The 24,264-nt window shown below is 35.9% G+C and overlaps 1 protein-coding gene and 1 pseudogene across 4 annotated transcripts in view; both read left to right on the top strand.

Moving 5' to 3' along the window:
* The window catches only part of ARHGAP24 (Rho GTPase activating protein 24), a 767,082-nt gene that overhangs the window by 343,109 nt on the left and 399,709 nt on the right, over positions 1-24,264 (top strand). For all 4 annotated transcript variants that reach the window (XM_060012218.1, XM_060012216.1, XM_060012219.1 and 1 more), the window contains one exon: positions 14,858-15,057. In XM_060012218.1, the coding sequence (XP_059868201.1) occupies positions 14,878-15,057 (180 nt within the window). In that variant the 5' untranslated portion in view covers positions 14,858-14,877. The remainder of the gene's footprint in view (positions 1-14,857; positions 15,058-24,264) is intronic.
* Positions 6,680-6,767, top strand: LOC132426403 (U6 spliceosomal RNA; annotated as a pseudogene).

Here is a 24,264-nt window from a genome sequence, read left to right as displayed (position 1 = left end):
GTAAATAAGTTCATTTGTACCCATTTTTTAAGTTTCCACATGTAAAGAGATATCATATGATATTTGTCTTTCTGTGTCTGACTTACTTCACTCAGTATGAGAATCTATTGGTCCATCCATGTTGCTGCAAATGGCATTATTTTGTTCTTTTTTATGGCTGAGTAATATTCCATTGTGTATATGTGGCATATCTTCTTCATCCATTCCCCTTGATGGACATTTACATGTCCTGGCTATTATAATAGTGTTGCAATGAACATTGGGGTACATGTATCTTTTTGAATTATGGTTTTGTCTGGGTATATGCCTAGGAGTGGGATTGCTGCGTCACATGATGGTTCTATTTTTGGTTTTTAAGGAAACTTCATACTGTTCTCCACAGTGGCTGTACCAATTTACATTCCCACCAACAGTGTAGGAGGGTTCCCTTTTCTCCACACCCTCGCTAGTATTTATTGTTTATAGATTTTTTGATGATGGCCATTCTGACCAGTGTGAGGTGATACCTATTGTAGTTTTGATTTGCATTTCTCTAATAATTAGTGATGTTGAGCATCTCTTCATGTGCTTTTTGGCTATCTGTATGTCTTCTTTGGAGAAATGTCTATTTAGATCTTCCCCACATTTTTTGATTGGGTTATTTGTTTTTTAATATTGAACTGTATGGGCTGTTTGTATATTCTGGAGATTAATCCTTTGTCAGTTGCTTCATTTGCAAATATTTTCTCCCATTCTGAGGGTTGTCTTTTTGTTTTGTTTATGGTTTCCTTTGCTGTGCAAAAGCTTTTAAGTTTAACTAGATCTCATTTGTTCATTTTTGTTTTTAATTTTATTACTCTAGGAGGTAGATCAAAAAAAGATCCTGCTGCAATTTATATCAAAGTGTTCTGCCTATGTTTTACTCTTAGAGTTTTATAGTGTCTGACCTTACATTTAGATTTTTAATCCATTTTGAGTTTATTTTTGTGTATGGTGTTAGGGAGTGTTCTAATTTCATTCTTGTACATGTGGCTGTCCAGTTTTCCCAGCACTACTTATTGAAGAGACGGTTTTTTCTCCACTGTATATTCTTGCCTCCTTTGTCATAGATTAGGTGACCATAGGTGCATGGGTTTATCTCTGAGCTTTCAATCTTGTTCCATTGCTCTATATTTCTGTTTTTGTGCCAGTACCATTGTACTGTTTTGATTACTGTAGCTTTGTAGTATAGTCTGAAGTCTGGGAGCCTGATTCCTCCAGCTCCATTTTTCTTTCTCAAGATTGCTTTGCCTATTCAGGGTCTTTTGTATTTTCATACAAATTGTAAGATTATTTTATTCTAATCCTGTGAAAAATGCTGTTGATAATTTGATAGGGATTGCATTGAATCTGTAGAATGCTTTGGTTAGAATAGTCATTTTCACAATATTCACTCTTCCAGTCTAAGAACATGGTATATCTCTCCATCTGTTTGTGTCATCTTTGATTTCTTTCATCAGTATCTTATAGTTTTCTGAGTATAGGGTTTTTGCCCCACTGTAGTACCTTTTCAATTACAGTAACATACTTGAAACTTACTCATGGTGGCCAAATGAAAAACAAATTTTGCTTCTCATTTGAGCCAGCATACAGTGAAGCATATGTGTTGTATAACTTTTTGTTTTGATATACTTTCACATTTACAGAAAAGTTATAAGAATAGTACTAAGAACTTCTAACACCCTTAACCCAGATTCCCAATTATTTACATTCTGTTTCATTTATCATTCATTTATATATGTGTTTATATATATGTCTATTTATGATTTTTTCTGAATTGTTTGAAAATAAATTGAAGACATCTATCTCTTTTAAATACTTGAACGTGTATTTCCTAAAAACAAGTCACATAACTGCCTTGATAACATAATTATCAATGACCAAAATGAGAAAATTTAACACTGATAAAATATTATCTAATCCACAGTTTATATTTAAGTTTTATCAATTTTCCCAATAATGTCCCCTTTCTCTGTTTTGTTTTGGCTCAGAATGCAAGCCGGGGTCAAGCATTCTGTTGAGTTATCATGTCTCTTTAGTGTACTTTCATTTGGAACAGTTCCTTAACCATTTTGTCTTTTTTGACCTTGAGATTTTTGAAGAATGCAGAACAGTTATTTTGTTGAATGTACCTCAATTTTTTGTCTGTGCAATGTTTCCTCATGATTAGGTTTAGGTTATGCATTTTTGGCAGGGCCAAAACAGAAGTGATAATGTGTCCTTCTCAGAGCATCCCATCAAGAGGCCCATGATGTCAATTAGTTCCAACATTGATGATGTAAACTCTGGTTGCATCGGGTCTGCCAGGTTTCTTCACAGTAAAGTTACTATTTTACCCTTTCTAAATTAGGATTAATTTTTGGAAAGGTACTTTGAGATTATGTAAATATGTCTTCCCCACCAAACATTTACCCACTAGATTTTGCATTCATTGATAATTTGTAACTTCATTATCACTTCCATATTTATTAGTTGACATTCTACTGAAAGGAAGAGCTTTCTCACATCTTCCATTTGTTTATTTGTTTGCTTGTTTGTTTATTATATCAGTAGAACTCATGTATTCTTGTTTTATTCTATGGGTATGATCTATTACTATCATTATTTATTCTTATCTTCAAATTGTCCCATATTTGTCCAGTGAAAACCACTTCAAACTAGCCTCTGTGTCCTTTCAATATTCTTCCATCTTTCTTGAGAATTTCCTTACTTTCCAGCACATGTTATTCTAGCATCATCTTGTGCTTTTCCTGGTGAGGCCCTGGAATCAATCTTTTTTTATCCAAGTAGCCATGATTCTATTTTCAAGTAAATGGTGTTTAGAAGTCAAGATCTGGATGCTAGGTGTACTCATTCATTGCTCGCTCCTGGTGTGTCATTACTTCAGGGTTCTCTCAGTGAGCAGCATTAGTAAATATATGTCTATATTTATTTCTGTATCTGTGTACCTATCTATTAAAAATCATGAGATGTTGGTTAAAGGGTATAAAGTTGCAGTTAGGCATGATGAATAAATCTAGAGATCTAAGCTACAACATGATGAATATAGTTAATAATACTTTATCAAATACTGGAAATTTGCTAAGAGAGTAGATTTCAGGTGCTCTCATCACACACAAAAAATGATAACCCTGTGAGGAGATGGTATGTTAATAGCTTGACTGTAGTCATCTTTTCACCATGTATATGTATACCAAATCATCATGGTCTACACCATAAATATATATAATTTTTATTAAAAAAATAAAAACCACGAGTTCATGATGATATCTCTAATTCTATCTCAAACACAGGATACATTCTCATCTTTCCATTTCCATGTTTGTAACTTCCTTTTCCAACAGTGAGAAACCTGGCTTCCCATTGCATTCAACATACATATTTATTTACTCAACTTGGAATACTCAGAAGGTAATTTCAGAATTGCTAATCCATTCCACAGCAAAAAGCAATCCCACTAGCTAGAATTCAATATTTTCAGTTTATTTTAGGGATAAGATTTATTAGAACAACATAATTTGTGCATAAATCTCAAATGTACAGTTCATGAGTTTAGACAGATGTCTGTACCCATATAACTCATATCCCATAAAGACATAAGGCATTTCCATCACCTTAGAAAGTTCCCTGTGCCCCTTCCCATCCCCTCCATAGCAGCCATTTTTCTGGTTTCTATCATCATAGACTGGTTGGGCCTATTCTAGAACTTCATATGAATGGAATCATGAAGTGTATATTCTGTATCTGGTTTTGTTTACTCGTTATAATGACTATGGAATTCATCTATGTTGTTATGTATATGTATAGTTTGTTTCTTGTTATTGCTAAGGAGTATTTCACCGTATGATTATGCCATAATTTGTTTATCTACTCACTTGTTGATGGACATCGAGTGTTTTCTACTTGAAGCTAATATAAATAAAACCACCATGGATATTTTCGTTCAAATATTTTTGTGACCATATGGATTCCATTTCTCTTGGTTAAACGTCTTTCATTGGAATTGGTAAAATCATAGGTAAAGATGTGTTTAATTTCATAAGAAATTGCCAAACCTTCTATCAAAGTGGTTGTACCATTTATGCTCTTACCAGCAATGTCTGAAAATTCTGGTTGTTCCATATCCTTCCTCATCAACACTTGGTGTTGTCAACTGTTTTTAACTTTAGCCATTCAAATGTTTATGTAATGTTATCTTACTGTGATTTTAATATACGTTTCTCTGATGACTAATGGTGTTGGGACTTTTCTGTGAGATTATTGGACATTTCTATATCTTCCTTTGTAAAGGCTTTATTTAATTTATTTTCATTTTCTAAACTGTTTTGGGTTTTTTTTTTTTTTGGTCTGTTTATTAGTGAGTTGTAGAAATCCTTTATATATTATGGATGTATGTCTCTTGGCAGATATATGTTTTGTAAATATTTTCAAACAATGTCTGGCTTGCCTAGTCCTTTTTTTAAATGATGTCTTTTGATGAACAGAAGTTTTTACTTTTAATAATTTCTGAATTATAAAGTTTTATGGTTATTACTTTATATATCCTTTCTAAAAAATAACTTTTTCATCCCCGGTTGTGAATTTATTCTCCTATGTTTTCTTCAGGAAGTGTTAGCTTTTAAATTTAGGTCTAATATACATATTGAATTAATTTTTGTGTATGATGCAAGGTAGGGGAAGCCTAGATTTTCATTATTTTAAAGAAATTTTTAAAGCTTATGTGTTGTAAGCCTAGATTTTCATTATTTTAAAGAAATTTTTCCCACACATAGTTTCATTGTGTTTTTCCTGGATATTAAGAAAAACTTTTTGGGGTAGCAAGTGATTAAAACCAACTCAAGCTAGATTAAGCAAATGGGAATTTATTTGCTCACTTTGCCGGGAAGAGTAAGACATATCTCATAAGATCAAAGGAAGATACACAAAGGCCAGGACTTCAGGAGCTAGAACTAGGATGGATATTCCAGGGCTCTCTCTAGTCTTTTCTCATATCTGCTTATCTCTGCATCACTTCATTGTGCAGACCACTTTCCTCTACAGGCCAGGGGAGATGAATGCTGTCAGCCTCATTCATCACAGATGCTCATTCTTCCAGCATCACTATAGTTGTCCTAAGGAAGGACTCTACTTGGCACTGCTTCAGTCACATGCCCTCTTCCTGGGCTGGTCACTGTTGCTTGAGAACTCAGAACCTAGGTGTAATCAAGTCCAACCCCACCCTATGGCAGTGGGATGGTGCTACCATCAGAAACAACATGGAATGAGGGAGAGAGGGTTCCCAAGGATAGGCTTCTGGACATTCCAAATATTATATGTCCCACCAAATTTCCTATTTTTAAAAAATGGCTTTTTACAATGTATAAAATAAAATATTAAATTAAAAAATGGCTTTTTATATATGGGATTTATTTATCTTTCACGGAACTCTTAATTAAATATATTCAGGTGCAGTAAAGCTAGATTTCTATTCTGCTCATCTAAAACTGAAGTGTAAATTAATTAGATACTTTGAAGAACTAAAATGTATGCAAATTATATGAGAATAATGTACCTCCTAAATGATTAAAGTTTAACACATCAAAGTCCATCATAATGTGAATGATGCTGAATGAAGTGGAAGAGAAGTCAGATTTTTTCATTTTGACCTGTCCCCACATTCCTCAAATTATAATGAAAAAATTGGATTGTCAATACCTCAATATAATAAATCATTGGGAGAGTAACCGTGGTTCAGTGATTAGGACAAAATTTATATACTTAGAGTGTCCATAATTTTCCAGAGCTTTAAAGCAAGGCTGATGATGTTTAACCCACAGGATTAATTGACAATAAAAGAAGTGGTTCTTATTGGAAATCATTACGCACCTCATGGCTTGCATTTGAAGGAGAAAACTTGAGAGTTCATTGTAGACAAATGACTGTCTCAGCCAAAGTTACCTACTTGTATAATATTTTCTTTGAAGTGTGGTTGAGTAAAAAGCTGGCCCCACAGAGAGCCTTGAAATGATAATGTGATCGACAGCATAACTGACTTTCCTGGGTTGGATTCACTAAAGAAATCTGACATCAAAAGTAGTATTTTATACAGGCTTTTGTCTAAGTATAAAAGTGTGACCATCAGGGGATAGAGATGGAGGACCTCTTTAAATGACAGGCCCAGAGGTTATTTTCCTACTATGAGAGGAGGACCCACCTGGGAAGGTTCTTCCCAACTTAGCCTGACTGTCTTCCTCAGCATTCCACTTGCTTCAGTTTTTCTCTCTTCACTCTGCCCACTGTGTACAAAAACTCCCCTTCATGGCTGCCATTGCTCCCCCATCCTCTAGGTACTATAATCCCATTAATTTTCTTTTTTCCTTGAGACAGCTTTTCAAAATGAAGTTTTACCAATGAAAAATGAACTAGGAGGGAGGGGAAAGACACACAAAAGCTTAAAAATTGAGATGTTTATAAAATCTGCTTTCTGATCCTATTTTTAAGGGTCTAGTCATAGATGGGGTTAATTAATATAGAACAAGGGACATTCAACTCCTATTTCCTTTTCCCTGCTTCAGATCCATTTGCTTTGTTCTTTGTGGCCATATGATGCAATGATAGTTGCCATCTTAGAGCTCTCAGCAAACTATTAGTTTTTTCCATTAAAAGAAGTTGACTTTCCTGCTTGCTTTGGCAGCATGTTTACTAAAATTGGAATACTACAGAGAAGATAAGCATGGCCCCTGCAAATTCGAGAAACGTTTTGTATTTTTATGTGATGTACAGCATGGTGACTATAGTTAATAATACTGTATTGCATATTTGATAGTAGCCAGGAGAGTGGATCTTGATAGTGCTCATCCCAAGAAAATAAATTTGTAACTATATATGGTGATTGATATTAAGTTGACTTCTTGTGGTGATTATATTGCAATATATACAAATATTGATTAATTATTTTGTATACCTGAAACTAATATAATGTTATGTCAATTATACCTCAATTTAAAAGAAAAAAAATAGTTGATTTTCTTTTCTTTTCTCATTTCAAATGGCAGTCTCTCTCGGGGAGCACCTGAGTTTCTATTTTCTGTTGGGGGGGGTATTTTCAGTTCTTGGTTTATTTACAGGATCAAAGTAACGAAGAGTCTCTCTCTCCTTTTCATATATGATTGATTTGTTGTGACTGTCTGGAGTGCTGTATTGAGAAGCCATCTGGAGGTACATCTAGGTCCCTCAGGAAGGAGAACTGTGATTAATTAGTAATGGCTGTCATGAGCTTAAGAGTAGCAGCACACTTGCCACATATCTGTCATTTCTCTCAATTCCATCAATGGTAAAACATTTGTTCTGATTTGATTTTTATTTCTACTAAGATTATCAGCCTTGGGAATTCCAGTGATTTTCTTTTTTTTTTTACTAATCCCTCAGATACTGATGTGGTGGTGGGAGAACACATCTAAATATATATTAAAATACTTTTCTCCCTGTTGAATTAAAACCTCCTTAAGAAGGAGCAGGTTCTCTCTACAAAGTCTAAGGCATTAAACATACAACAAAAACAAAGTAAATATTTAAACTTTTTTTCAAATTGTTCATCCCATTAAGTCATTTTGATTTCTTACCAAGTGAATATGGAAATACTGAAGCTTAAAATATAAAATGTAGAGTGACATTCCTGATCCATCCCAACAGGTACATCATTTTCTATTATTGTGTATTCTCTGTTGTTTTCGACAAAATTTCAAATGAATCAAGGAACAGGGTATTTAGTATTTCTTCAGCTAAATAACTGCACATTTACAAAATTATTATGTTAAATTTCCCCCAGGTATGCTCTTCTGGTGACTATTTTAAACTTTACCTTCATGACTGTTGTACATTATTCAGTTCTCCTGTTTTCTTCACACTTAAACTCTTCAGTTTTAAGAAGAAATGTTTCTTTATTTTTAATTCGAGTTATAATCCCAGTGAGACAAATGGGATTTCTCTTTGCTCAACAGTTTCTGAAGTTTGGTTTAGCTTTAAGCCACTAAAATCTTAAAGGGTTGTATTTAGGCGGGAGAATTTGGACTGAAGTCCTTTCATTTGTGTCTATAACATCAAATGGTTTAGGATTTTTGCACTGCACTCTGGGGAACCTTGAGGCCTCTGAGGTCCATTCTCTTAGGCCCCAAAGACCGACTGATGCATTTGCTTATTCATTCATTCCTCATTCCCTTCCATTTATTTAACAAACCTTTGAGTATTTAGTATATGCTGGTGTGGGGGTTCAGGGAGCCCATATCCTCCAAGAGTTTTGGTGTAGAAGACTGAACAGTAATAAGCATATGGCCACATGTGACAAAGGCTATGTTCAGAGTGACATGGGAACTTGTGGAAAGGGAACATCCAGACTGGGGATGGCAGTGGCTCTAGGGAAGACTTCGTAGAGGAGCTGAATAGAAGTTAATCACACAGTGAGAACAACCAAGTGTGGAAAACCCTTTCAAAGTATTTTTAAAAATTTGATTGCTTCCTGAAAACAGATTTGGCCTCCTGGAATTTATCTTGGAGCTAAAACAATCTCCACTAGATCCACTGCAATATGGGATCTAGAGTGCTGATTCCCTTGTAGGTATCACAGTTTGATTCATTCTTCCAGTGGAGAGGTGGTGTGGTAGAGTGTGAGGTACAGAAAGTGCACTGTTTTTCACTCATCAGTTTTCTTTAGTTAGAGGTTACTTAGGCTACTAAGATGTAATTCTTTAAATATTTTTGTGCACACATTTTGTAAATGTACATTGTCTTAGTCTGCTCTGGCTGCATAAAAAAATATCGTAAACTGGATGGCTGAAACAACAGAAATTTATTTTCTCACAGTTCTGGAGGCTGGAACTCTGAGATCAAGGTACTAGCCACGTTCTGGTAAAGCTTTCTTCCTGTCTTGCAGATGGTCACCTTCTCGCTGTGTGTTCATATGGCCTTTCCTTAGTGCCTGCTTGGGGAAAGAGAGAGAGAGAGAAATCAGGCCTGAAATTATTTAAATATTTAGAATTTTAAAAGAGTTTTAAGTTCTAATCAGGTAAATAATTGCAGTTATTAAAGAAATGTTCTGGTAAATAATAAAAATAAAAATATAACTTCATAGGTTGACAGTAGTATACCACAACCAGTTTGTTCAGTGAACCTCGTATGGAAAGCTCTTTTATGTTCTTTGCTTCATCAAAGAATGTCAGATCAGCAGGAATATCCTTACATGTCTGCCAGTGGCGTGGAACTTAGTATTTTAAAAAATGAGAAAAGAATCTTAACAAATATGTTGCCTTTAAGGGTTTTCTTCTCTAGGAAGAAGACACACACAATGTGTATATACCCACATACACACACACATGCATGTTCATATACACATGTATGCATATATGTGTACACACACTTGCATTCACACATATGAATGAATACATACACATATGCACACATACTATATAATTCCCTGTGTGTGTTTTTGTGGTGTGAACCATTACCTATAGAAAGGCTATATGCTAGCATTTAGGCATACAGCTCAATAAAATGTACTACTGCTTGTCAAACCAGCATGTTAGCAACAGATACAGAACAGTTTTTTTTTAATAAGAAAAGTGTTAGAATTCAGATAAATATTGGCCCTCTGTAGTTATACATCATGTACAGTGCAATCACATTCATTTTACAAAGGAGTTAGGCTCCACCGTCAACACAAAAGGTGACAATTGGATGTGAAAAAAATGACCCTTGATAGTTATACAAATTGCTCACAAATTGCAGTATTTTACCAACTCTGCCAGTTTTATATTTGTTTTCTCTCCTAGCAACAGAACAGACCACTGTTCTTTAAACAACTGGAGTAGTTTATTTGTGTTGAGCAGCCATGTGGTATGAAATCATGTGTACTCTGAAGCTCTGGGATCATGTGTGTACGGTGCGATACTCTCCCCACCAGAGCTGAGGGAGCTGATGCTGGCTGTAAAAATGCACCTCCCGCTGGTCCCACATATGTGGGAGCACATGTTCATTGAGTGTTAAGGAGGCATTGTGGTGGAACGTGGTTTAAGTTGTTCTCTCTCCTCCTCTTTCCCTGTAGCTTCCTCCTCCTTTGCCGTTCTCTTGTGTTTGCTGAACATTGTCATCTTGTAGGTAAATTCGAACACATTGCAGCTCTATAGCATATGGCATTCTATTTAGATACATCTTTGTTTATGTGCCTGTTTATAGGTTCTTTGTTGAAACAAAGTTACAAATAATACCTATGCGTGTGGCTGTTGGACTTCTAGAAAATTCTGTTAAGAGCAGGAATTTCATTTCTGATTGCACCATGTAATACTCGCAGCATGCGTTCCTAGCTCATCTGGTTGCAAAAAAGTACTATACGAGTAGATGTACAAACCAGTTTCCATCCCTGGAAAATAATTTAAATCTGTTAGCCCATCAAATGACGGGACCGTTTTGAGCTCCGGCATAATACAGTAGCTATCATTAAGGCTGTGAATACACAAGTTAACTGAATTCTGCTTTTGTTTTAGTTTAGAGTAACCATTTATTTACGTTACTGTTTTGTTGCTTTGCTAAACACTGAGGTCGATGGCCCTACTGGCATCTCATATACAACCCAGCTGCCACGGCCTGACAACAGGAAAGTACTTTCCCAGTGGAGATTCAGTTAAAACATTCTCTGAGAATCTGAGTGAGTGAACCATACTTTCCTTCAAGCAAAACCAGAATTGATTACATGTATTTCCTGCCAAAGCTAAGAGGTGCAGTTTTGAATTTCTTCAGAAAGGGCAATTTCAGGTTCACTTAAATTTTGTGATTTTAACATTGTGTTTAAGAACAATTTTCATGTTAATTGAAGTGTTCTGTGTCAAAGGAGGAAAAAAAATCAAGTTCTTAAGGTAGACCATCTTCTTTAAGGCATTAAATGGAAATTCACAACTTTCCAAAATATTCTTTGTAGGAATTCTATTGTGATTGTTACATAGCTTCATTCCTTGATTCAACAATTGCTTGCTGAGTACAAAGTAAGCACTGGATATACTGCAGTGAGGAGAAGCAAGTTCTTGACCTGTTGAAGTGTGTGGGATCCTGCAGGGGTGATCAGCAATAAACAGCTAAAGAAACAGCAATTTAGAGAAGTGTCAGGAAGACAGAGGACAGAATTCAGTGATAGAGAATAACAAGAGGGGAACTAATTCACTAGGTGATTTGTAATGGTGGTTGGAGGTAGTAGGTTTTAGGCTGAGACTTAAAGGATGAGAAGAGGTGGGCCATGTAAAGAGCATGAGGCAGAGCAGCCTAGGCAGAGATCAGCAAGCATCAAAACTCCAGGCATTGGAGGGGTGGGATAGGCAGGGTGGGAGGGAGGGAGACGCAAGAGGGAAGAGATATGGGAACATATGTATATGTATAACTGATTCAATTTGTTATGGGGCAGAAACTAACACACCATTGTAAAGCAATTATACCCCAATAAAGATGTTAAAAAAATAATAATAAAAAAATAAAAATAAATAAAAAAAAAACCCTCCAGGCATAAAGGAGCTTGGGTGTTTCCAGAACTGAAAGTAACCTGGTGTTGCTGCATCAGAGCTTTTAAGTGTGTGTGTGTGTGTGTGTGTGTGTGTGTGTGTGTGTGTGTGTGTGACATGCGGGGAAATGAGGAGGTGATGGTATGAGATTAGATTAGATCAGTAAATGGGTGTCAGATGATTCAGAACCTTGTATGCCATGGTTAAGACTCTAGATTTTAAAATAAGTACAATGGAAACCAATCAAAAATTTAAGAGTAGAGAATCGTTATCTGATTTAATTTTTTAAAGCTCACTTTGGCTATTTTGTGGAGAATGAAACATGTGTGAGCATGTTTCATTGTGTTTGTGGTTAAAAATGGAAGCAATGAGACCAGTTGGAGGGCCATCAGAATCATCCAGTCAAAGACAATGGTGGCTTGGGTAATAGATTGGTGATGGAGATGGAATCAACTGGATAGATTTGAAATATTTTTTGGAGGCATCTTCTGAATTTACAGGTACATTTGATATTCAGGGTGAGGAGGAATCAGGAATCTAAAGTGATCACTTTTTCTTTTTTCCAACTGGTCATATCATGGTAGCCTTTACTAACATTGGGTGTTGGGCAAGATCAGGTTTCAGATGGAGATCATGTTCACTTTTAGATATCTAGCACCAAACCTATTGCAAAATTTATTAATTCATCAAACATTGATTGAGCTTCACCATATGCCAGATATTGTACTAAGTGTTGAGGATATCTGGTGTCCTTATGCTTATGGAATTACAGAGATGGTAGATTTCAGGGTGCAAGAAGGGACCATAGTTGGAAATCATCCAGTCCAACTTCCTTATTTTAAAGATGAAGGGTAGAATTTGAAGCATTTGGTTTTTGAAGAAATATCAAGACTCCTCTATAAAAATTATGGTTATCTTAGTAAAACTTAACTTTACTCAACCAGCAAAAATTGTGGTATTATTTTCCCTTAGGGATATCATACAATCTCTTTTCATTTCTGTTTTAATGAATTGTTACAATTAGTACTATTAAAACACTTTCTGTTGCATTCTGAAGTCATGAAAATATGGGCATTATAGCCAGCAGTTCAGTGAGTGATGCTGTCATTGGTTTCATTAGGCTTATAAACAACACATGCAAGAAGAATCATAAACCATGTTCAAATGTGCACACATTTTTTTTACTAAGGGTTGATAGTAGACAAATGTGGAATTGGACACTTGTATTTTTTATATTATTGATGGTAGGTTGATATTTACCTTGAAACCTTTTAGAGGAGATTTTTCAAATTTAATGGAAAGAATTAATATGAGAGGGAAAAAAAGAAGGGCTGCAAAGAAAAACTTTGTTGTTGTGCAATGAATTCTAGATTTGTGTGTGTGCAAGTGGATGTATGTTCGATTGTTTTAAGAGCTTATTCAATTTTATAAGTTAATATATTTGGTTAAAGAATAAATAGGTAATGATGAGATAACAAGTTTTGTAGATGTGAACAATTTAAACACCAGGAAACCAAAAAATATTATTTAGAGTGGTCTAGGTAAGCATACTTATTATCTAAATTATGATACAGCATTTATTATTCATTTAAAGTGAGATTTACTTGGCTCTTTATCCTAGGTCAAGTACTGTGAAAGAAAAGAGATGAAAGTTCCTGCCCTAAGGGCATAACAAACTTGAAGCATCAGGCATGATCCAGTCTCATCACACACATGCACACACACGATGGGAGACTGTTTCCTGCAGTGAGCGGTGATTGCCATAGGAATGCCCTATGGAGAGAAGGAAGTTTCAAGATGTTTTGTAGAGATGAGGGCCTGTTCATCAGAAGGATGTTTCAGGATAAGAAAGGAAAAAGTGGACATTGAATGAGATAGATGGCAGTCAAGTGACCTACCTGAAGATTAAAAGTAGGTTGAAGAGGTGACGATAAAAGTAAGGATGGAGCTAGATTAGAATGCATGCCAATGGAAGCGGCAAAACTCCTGAGAGGATGGTTGAAATGGTCAAAATAAGAAATATTTAGCTCTGCTTCTTCCCTGTAAGTGGAAGGGCAGGACTAAATTCAAAGAAACCAGAAGTCCAAGGTTTAACCCTGTACCTTCAAGGAAGAAACGTAACAGCCAAGGGCTGACAGTCGAAACTTCATGGAATTTATAACTAGGATTGTGTACCCATAAATTAATTGAAAAATTAGTAGTGAAAATAAAGACTAGATAGAAAGACAGCTTGTTTTCTGGAATCTTGCTGAAAAAATAGAAGCTTTGTGCATGAATATACCAGAACAGGAGTAATCTATGTTTTATTAATTAATCTGTATCCTTATATCCTCATGAAAGATACAAGGGTAAGAGTGTAGTTTTCACTTTCTGAAAAAGTGCTTAGGAATAAACATTGGCAAGAACCTGCAGGAAGCCTTTAGGACAGGAAAATGTCTTTTGTTCTTAAACACTTGTCCCTGGCTCTCCCAAAAGCCACCTTCTTACTGTGGTGTTTTAGCCTCTCACCTGTAGATTAATATTTCCTCTATGATAAATTAATTTGCTTGCTATGGACAGTGTGTATGACCTTATATTCCTTCACAATAACCTTGAAATTTTCTTCATCATGCAGTTGACTGGAACACACCACTCACTCCTGAAGTTTGAAAGAGACTCACTGGCGGGACATTTTTCTTTTCCTTTTTTTTTCTTAAGCTTTTTCAGCTGCACTAATTCTTAACCAGCCAAAGAAACTCTCAAGGGGATATTTTGGGGGAAAGGGGAGCAGAGACATCTTGAGAAATTTTTACATATGTAAAACAAATGTCTTCCACTGAGGTTTTTAAAATAGTCCCTTTAAACTGTAACATGTGTCAGGCTAAGTTTGCTCAAATAATCACAGGCCTGCACAAACAGGTCCCAATCAGTACACACCAGACACAGAGGCCCATTTTCATGAGAGTTATGTTTTTGTTGGTGGTTTTAGTTTGTCTTCAGAAATTGCCTCTTGCGTTGGTGGTGTAGTGGTGAGCATAGCTGCCTTCCCCAAATTACTTCTTAACCCATTATCTCTAGAACTTTCCCATTCTTTAAGTCTACTTAGGAAAAAAGGTATATTATCTCACAGCTGAGTGGGAAGACGCAAGGAACTCTGTCCAAGTTTTCTCCAGGAATATTGTTGTCAGGTTTGTGGTTTGCTTCTAGAAATTTGGTATGTGAGTTAATTTACATTTTTCACCCTACCTCCAGCTTTTTTTTTTTAAGGGACAGGAGTAATTTAAGAGGGAATTGAATATATCAGAGCACCTTATTTTTGTTGTTGTTGTCTGTTTGCTAAATAGGAAAGTCCATCAGCTTGGTAATGGAGGAGAGCAATGACTCCATGGAGAACCCCCAACAAGGCCAAGGGCGGAACAATGCCATGAAGTGTGGGTGGCTGAGGAAGCAGGGAGGCTTTGTCAAGACTTGGCATACCCGTTGGTTTGTGCTCAAAGGAGATCAACTCTATTATTTCAAAGACGAAGATGAAACCAAGCCCTTGGTAAGTAGGAGAAAATTAAAGCATTGTGGTGCTTAGTAGTCTAAGAAGTAGAGGGTTTGCTAGAAACTGATGGAGACTGAGGTCAACCCAATCTCCCTGGTCTCCTTCATTTCGTTGGCATCTTTCACACTCTTTCTCATTGTTTACTTTGGTTCAAGATGATGAATTTGATAATTGAGGCCAAGAGACAAATTACACTTGTTGAATATTAATTTTAACTTTTACGAAGCTGTAACAGAGTGTCTGAGTCCCTCAGGCAAACTTACTTCACGTGGAAATGGTAATGGACATCTGCTAGAAGATATATTCTATAGCCAAAACATCTTTCTTTTTCTCAGAAGTAAGTTGAAAGATTTGAAGGAAAACTGTAAATGCAATTTTAAGTAATTTCTGAGACACCTTCAGTATCAACTCTCTGGGGGCTTCCCTCCACTCTAACTCACATAAAATATGGATGTAGTGCTAAACCAGACAATGTTGATACATCCAACCAGCATACACAGTATAGTCCCCTGGGAATAGTTTCTATGTTTCTTTGTGGTTTCTTACTGGTCTTTTATTTACTGTTTCTTACTGGTCTTTTAAATAAAGGAAACAATTATTTTCTCAGCCACAAATCTCTGGGTTGCAATTAGAGAAAGGAAAAATCTCCATCATTCCCTGTAGGTACAACAAGCTTTCTTAGCTGTGATCATTGCTTATCAATTAATGAAAGGAGATGGGAACTGAGGTATCACTTCTGTGTTCTTCCTTCATCTACATCTATAAAATATATAAATAAGAGAAAAAATGTTTTAGATCAGTTTACATAAACATCCCTAACAGTATGTTCTTAAGGCTATTTGCCTTGTATTAAAATGTAAGAATTTAATTAGGAATTTGGATCAAGGCTCTACTTTAGTATTTTAAATTCCTCAGACGTTATAATTTAACAAAGTTCTCATTAGTATAATTGAATTACATAAAGATAGCAATGAATTTACAAACTCTACTCATTTTTTGAAATTGCTATTTTTTTAGCATATTTTTACCAGGGCCAAGCATTAGACTAAAAATTTATATATATATATATATATATATATATATATATATATATATGTTATGAAATGCTTACAATAATCCTGTGAGGTAGGATTATCCTCACTTAAGTATGACGAAATCAATGTTTAGGTGTAATGCATATTACCCAAAGTTAGACAGTGGTGCCATATTTTGCCTCTAGTTAGGTCCAAGTTCATATAGCCTCAGCCAAAGATCTCATAAATCAATAAAAGTATCCCATATTGATATCATGAGAATTACAGTGCATTTCCATACCTGCTATTGTTTTCATTGCAGCAAATCAGTGAAGAATATGGGTGTTATCATTATAGATGAAGAAATTGTGTCTTAGTGACATGAAGCAACATGACCCCCATCATATAGAGATCAGAGGCAAAGGAGTAAAGTCTTTTGTTTCTTAACTCTTACTCTAGGGTTCTTTTCTTGTACCTTGTTTTAAACTATGTAGTACTCACAGTAGGTATTATCCTGAACATAAAATCATTTTTACCAAACTGAGGTTAATGTGAAAAAATGTAGAACGTGGGGGATCCAGTATGGAAACTGTGATATGGAGGACCGTGTTCAATAAAACAGAAGTATGAGTAATTTTCAATATTTTATCCTATGAACTCTTGTTCTGGCGTGGTTTGGGTGGACTGGGTTGTTAAACAGAATGGGTACAAATCAAATGATCAATTAGGTCTCATCTAGAACCTAAACAAGGGATTAGGGGAGAAAACAGAGGTTTCAGGGGCTGAGTGGCTAGAGAATTGAAAGGAAACTGAACAAACATTTTGACTCTTTGGTGAGCTCAGTGTACCTTCTAGTAATGAAGATAGGATACAATGGGTCAAGCTTGAGCTCAAAATTTCTAAAATTTGAGAAATTGCAGATGTCAGAGAATATGCACATGACTGCTCTAAACTGTTAAAAGAGGATATTATCAAATTGCCTTGGCTACTGTCCTCTGTGGAATTTCTTAGAAGGTCTACAGTCACAAATAGTATTCAGTGCAATGTAGTTATTTTGACAAAAAGTTGGAAATATAAATAAGAAGATGCAAAAACTTCTGATTAATTCAAATGAAACTCTGCCTCAAAGTGAAAATTACTTTCATTCATAATATTTCTAAGATAAATAATATTTTGATATTAGTATTAGTTACTAGTATTTGTAGACTTATAATGACTGAAATTAACAAAATAGTTATATTGACAAGAAAATACTAATTCTTATACAAACCAAACATAGACTACAATCATTCCCCCCCTCCAAAAAAGGTTTCTTAATTTTTCTTCTACTTACTACTTGTTAAAGATTTGCTGTTAATAAAGCAGTAATAGTTTGGGGTGAATAACTTTGAATTATTATTCTTTTTTTGGATCATCTTTTATGACAGTACAAGCACCAGGAATTTTGACATAGTACTTTTAAATTTTAATCTTTTACACTGATGTTTAGACATGTGAGCACGGAATCAGATGAAGATCTAGCAATTCCTATATCAGAGGACATTTTGGAATTTGAAAGGACCATGTATTTGACCATGAATGGATTAATTTCTTACTTTAAAGTGAGTTCTTTAAGTAAGCATAGATGCCTGACACATTGTAAGTGCTGCAGCACATTTTTGGACGAGTTGGTGAGTGATTCAGTAAAATATATCTCTAGCCAAGCAGGTTTGGGCCAGGACCATGTGCTGTCACTAGTACTGACTATCCTCAGCTTCATGTATCAAAATCATAACGTGTATTTAAAATAATGAAGTTTAAATTACATTAAATAAATCCTGTAGTGATATAGAATAATCCTAAGAATTCGATGAAGAACAATTGAACATCCTGAAAAATGTTAAAACGGGAAAAAATTTAGTTGTTATAAAACCCCTCATTTTATAGATAAAGGGTACGTGTGTGTGTGTGTGTGTGTGTGTGTGTGTGTGTGTGTATCAACCAAGGGATACTGTTAATGAGTAGCAGATGATGAACTGAAAAATCAGATTTCCTTGCTCCTGATCCAGTGTTCCTTCAGTTTAGGCTTTTGCCTGCTCACAAATCCTCATCTATTTTTTAGATTTGCTTCCAGTCAGAAGTACTGTTTTCAGTATTGGCACTTTCAAGCATAAGAATGCCCTTGACCTTCATATATTTTGATGAGGGCTATTTCAATAATACTGGAGGAAACATCACTAATGAAATGAAAAAAAAACTTCACTCTTCTAAGCATTCCTAACCAGCTGAAAATGTTCAATAAACTTAATCTGGATTGGTTTTCCTCTCTCTTGATAGTATTTCTAAAATGAAAGGATTAAAACCCTTGAAATGTGTGTCCCTCCTGTCCTAGAAAGAGGCTCTCAATTTATTTTAGTGAAACTTTCTCTGAGTTTCTCCACTCAATAAAGAGAATAAACTCCATCATTATCCTTGTTATTAAAAACTGCACATCTGTTGGGAGAAACATGTAAACAAAATTATAATTGTGACAGGCTACTATGTAAACACGGAGTGCTCAGAAAACACAGATACAATTAGTGCCAGGGAGTGAGTGGTGACTGGCTAGAGGAGTTGGGGGGAGGCTGTGCAAAGCAAGAGGTGACCCTTACCTGGGGTGCTGAAGGTTGGTGGGAATTTTCCAGTTACATAAATTGGGGAAAGGAATTCAGAGCAGAGGAAAGATATGGAGTTGTAGAATAGATATCTATAAATAGCTCCATATTGTGAGGGCAGCAAAATGACAAGAAATGGGCTTAGAGAGATTGGTGGGGCCACAGCAAAAATGAATGTGTATGTCACACAAAGAGGCTGGATTCTCAGGTAGGTAATGGGAAGCTCTTTCCAAAACACCTGAGCTACTCAAGATGCAAAACCACACTACCCTGTTAGAAAGGAATAATGGTGGCTGTTTCCTGATGTCTCCTCTGGCTGCCGTGATAGAATACCACAGACAGGGATGCTTAAACAACAGAAATTAATTTTCTCAGAGTTCTAGAGGCTGGAAATCCAAGATCAAGATGCTTCCAGAGTTGGTTTCAGGTGAAGCTTCTCTTCCTGGCTCGTAGACAACTGCCTTCCCTCTGTGTCCTCACATGGCCTTTGCTTTGTACACAGGAGAGTGAGAGAGCCCTGGTGTCTCTTCTTAAAAGGACATGAGTCCTATCAAATAGCCCCATCATTATGGCATCATTTAACGTTAAAGGCCCCAAATACAGTCACAGTGGGGGTTAGGTCTTTAATGTGAATTGGGGGGGGGTGCGGACCAATTCAATCCATAATACCTAATATGTTGAAAACCTATGTTAATAAATATAATTTTCTCAGTTAAGTTTTTCTTCCATCTGTACTGTCTATCTTCATGTCTACTAGAACCTAATATATGTGATTTAGTGCATTTTAAACTTAACTATTTGAACCTAATATTGATGTTTCATATTCTTATTCAAATTGCAAATTCAAATTCTCCTTTCTCTGGGGACAGTACCTGGTTTGTAAACAAGACTTTCCAGCCTGTAGCCAGGGTTCTCTTGGCAATATATTGGAGGTCTATCTCAAAATATAACTGCTTTATATTTAATATACATCAAACTAAAATCTTTAGTATCCTATACTTTTAAAAATGAAACTTTAGTTCATCTAGGCTGAAACCCTCTCCAGAAACCATTTTCTACAGTGTTTGCAATTACATGGATACAGATTTTATTTAGAACAGATTTAAAAATAAAGTTGATTTTTGTTGTTTCTGAAAAAACAAACACGGAAAAGTGATGTATGTAGCCAACTTTGAACATACACTAATGCATCCTTTATTTCTGTTACTCATAGAACACTACTGTAAACATCCTATAGTACTGTATTTTTTCACTTTTTGTTTAATATTTTTTCTATTTTAATCTTTAAAATAAAGCTCTATTTACATACAGAAAAAAGTTTAAAATTATACTGTATGGAAGAATTTATTTTTAAAAAAGTCTTCCATTTACCTGCATACTCCTAGGACTTTTGGGTAGCTATGAAAAATGTTTTAAAAAGATTTAAACTAAGTTTGTGACAATTTTGTTTGCCTATTTTTCATTAATAATCATGACAAATGACTGTGGCTTTAGTTACAGATATTATAACATGGGGTAAGCAGCTGAGTTATAAAGTATGATTATTATAGCTACCCTAAAAGTAAGACAGTTACATAGATTTTGTTAAATGAATTTAGTGATAAATTCCTAGTACTTTTTTGGAACCATTTGTTTTACTTCTATCCTGAAGTATATTATTACTTAAATAATAACCAAGTCTCAAGTATGGGCATACTAGTGAATGTCTCTGACATACCCTGGGTACTAGAACTTGACACTGGAAAGCATTCATTTTTAGAAGCCAGTCTGGCACTTCTGATAAAATGACTAAAATCCAAACAGGCACTAACCCAATTAATCTAGTCTAGACTTTCTACAACAGATATTGATCCACTTGTGTGGGGAGGGTTTTTCTGGACATGATGAGGATGACACTGTATTAGATCACAATGGATTTTATTAACTTAGAGAACAAAGTGATTTTCAGTGAATTATAACCTGAGGTCTGACCTCTAAATGTGCAAAAATTGATTACCGATTTAAGAGTAAGCTCTAATTTTATATATTTAATGAAACTTGTGAGTTAACGAAATCTAGAGATCTCTAAGGCAATTGCTGTTCTCTGTTAAAGTATATGAGCCAGGGGACTTCCCTGATGGTCCAGTGGGTAAGACCCTACGCTCCCAATGCAGGTGGCCCGGGTTCGATCCCTGTTTGGGGAACTAGATCCCACATGCATGCCGCAACTAAGAGTTCACATGCCGCAACTGAGAAGTGCACATGCCGCAACTAAGAAGTATGCATGCTGCAACTAAAAAGGATCCCTTGTCGCAACTAAGGATCCCTCATGCTGCAATGAAGATCCTGCGTGCCACAACTAAGACCCAGTGCAGCAAAAATAAATAAATAAATATTTATTTTAAAATATAAAATATATGAGCCAGAAGCAGCCAAAACCCCGATTGCGTGTCTAAAATAATACTGGAGGGACTTCCCTGGTGGTCCAGTGGTTAAGATTCTGTGCTTCCAATGCAGCGGGCAAGGATTTGATCCTTGGTCAGGGATCCCGCATGCTGCATGGCACAGCCAAAAAATAATAATAATACTAAAAACCTTGAAACTTGAATTTCAGCTTCAAATCTATAACTGACTTTCTATGTAGCATCTAAGTCTTTTGCCATTTAAAAAGACACATAAGAAGGTATTGTGTGTCATCATAAATTTTTAGGAACTCTTAGCTCTTTCCTAGAAATTATATCAAAAGATAGTGTTATTAATATAAAATATTTAATTCTGCTATTTGTTGAATAATTTTTTATTGCTTATGGAAGTCACCTAGGCATGGCATTTATTTATTTCAGTGTGGTTAAAACAGGCTTTTGAGTTACATTGTTTGGTTTGAATCTTGATTCATCTACCAAATAACTATGATATACTAGGTAGTGATTAAGCTGGTTTAAGCTTCAATTTACTAATCTGTGCAATGGGATAATAGTAGCACCTACCTCATAACATTAAGAGGTTTAAATGAGATAATTTATGGAACGAATCTTAGAAAGCAGTAGCATATAGTAAGCATAAAATAAATGTTAGCTATTTTTATAATATTAGTTTGACAAAAAGAGTTTATTTCTTGAGATGTTCACCCTAATCATTCATTCATTTCATTATTTTCAACACATATTTATAGATTTCGAGTGTACCTGTAGTTATTATGCTAGATTCTAAGAAACAAAAAGATGCTATAACTGATGGTATAAAAAGATAGACACCCCACGCAAAAAACAAAAAAAGATTTAAAAGGAAGAAGCTGATTTCTTTCTCAGGTGAAGGTCCAAAGTGATTCTAGGTAAGTGAGGAGGTCTGCTTCAAAAAACTGTTTAGAAATTTAAGCTGCCAGTGATTTTGCCATTTTAACTTTTGGCTTCAAAATTCATCATGGGGTCATTTCCTTCCCAGTCACCTAGAAGGCAGTATAAAATAGTGTACTGCATAGAAGGATTAGGTGGACTGATAGTGGCTCTTATCACTTCTATTCGCATTCTGTTAGATAGAACTGAGTCACATGATCATTCCTAACTGCACAGGAGGCTGGGCATGCAGCCTAGCTTTATCCTGGGAGCAGAGGAGAATGTGGGTATGAAAAAAGAGTTAGCAGTCTCTGCCACAGAGACAAATAATGCTAAATATCCATGAAGGTGGTGCTCAATTCCAGTGGCTGTTATAGACAATTGCAGTTACCGTACAGTGTAATGAGTATTAAAATAAGGAAAGTATAGAGAACCATTAGGAAGCCACGGGAGGGGCACCTATAACCACTTCAAGGTTCAGGGAGAGTTTTTCAAAAGAATATATATTTAACCTGAGAATTGAAGGAGAGCATAACTTTATTACAAGCAGTTGGGTTGATATATGTGGCAGAATTAAAGGTGTAGGTCATGGTCCTTCAGTAGATTGTTGGAGAATTGATAATGGCTGAGTATTTCAGCACCTAAGAAAGAAGACAAGCAGTGATTCTTCCCTTGCTTTTATGTGCCTATTTTTCTTGGTTTACTGGATTTAGAGCTAAACAGTGAAAACAGGGCTTATTCTATGTATAGCTCACTGTGGACGAATCCAAAATGCTCACCTATCCAAAAAGCCCTCCTCTGACAGTCCCGCAACTCTGTCTGGTGTTCCTATTGTTCATTATTTTGTACTGTGCAATAATTTCTGGAAAAAATTTTGAAAGGCAACTATGCCACAAACACTTGGTCTTCTATCATCCGTTATTACCTTACCACGAATCATGGTAATCAGTCACTTTTGACTGTAGGAGGAAGAGCTGAGAAAATCTGCTGCTGCTGGAGAGGGTACTTAGTATGGAAGAGCAGCAAAGCATGTCTTGGACGAAGGGAAATTGATGGATGGGCATGGTGGCCAGAGGGATCAGTGTGAGAGAAGACTTCATCGTCATAATTTCCTCTAGAATTGACTCTGTCCAGCGTGGTCATTTCTCTGGAAAGCAGTTGAGCCCAGTTTCTTTTTTTTTGGCCGCACTGGGTCTTTGTTGCTGCGCGCCAGCTTTCTCTAGCTGCGGTGAGCGGGGGCTACTCTTCCTTGTGGTGCACGGGCATCTCATTGCAGTGGCTTCTCTTTTTGCCGAGCATGGGCTCTAGGTGAGCGGGCTTCAGTAGTTGTGGCACCGGGCTTAGTTGCTCCGTGGCATGTGGGATTTTCCCAGACCAGGGATCGAACCTGTGTCCCCTGCATTAGCAGGTGGATTCTTAATCACTGTCCCAGCCCAGTTGTTCTGTGTACAGGTTCTAGGATCAGACTCCCTGTGTTCAGCCTAGACTTGATCACTAGCGATAGGCTTTGGGTGAGTTACTTGTTGTTTACTTGGGTTACTCACACATATGTAAAATGTGAGTAATAATAATACTTATCTAATAAGTAGTTGTTAGCATACATGAAATGACGTTTCTAGAATACTTTTACAATATGTGGCCACATATTAAGCACTCAGTAAATATTGACTATTGTTACCACCACCACCACTACGATCATCATCATCATCATCATCATCATCATTTTTACCATCTTTTACCATCAGGATACCCTGACACAGCAGTTTAGAAATCAGGTTCTATAATATATACTTTATTAATTGTGTAACAAAGGGAATGGTAGATGATCAGCCCATGTAAGTAATGCTAACTTCAGAGAAGAAGATAACTTGTTTTCACTTGTGATCTATGCTGCCAATACACTGAACTCAAATGGAAAGATTCTCCAAAAAACCTTTGCAGGATGTCTTTTCTCTTTGTTTAAGTTACTTTTGGGGCCCCTTCAGAGCTTATCAAAATGATTATGAGGACAGCCAAGGAGTCTTGAAGGATTCTTTCTGGACTATCCCAGAGAGAGGCAGACCTAGTATTCTCGTCTCACACACAGCACACTTTCCTCAACAACAATTTGGAGAGAGATCTACTGGAGTTGAATCCCTTGAGTTCCGCTTCTAACATTTACTCATATTGACTGAAGGCTTTTGTATTTGTGATGCAATGCAACAGACAGAACCAGATAATTCATATGCTATCTCATTAGCATAAGTT

This window comes from Delphinus delphis, chromosome 5, assembly GCF_949987515.2.
Source record: "Delphinus delphis chromosome 5, mDelDel1.2, whole genome shotgun sequence".
Taxonomy (NCBI): Eukaryota; Metazoa; Chordata; class Mammalia; order Artiodactyla; family Delphinidae; genus Delphinus; species Delphinus delphis.
Note: the sequence above shows the minus strand (reverse complement) of the source record. Positions and strands in the feature narration are given on the sequence as shown.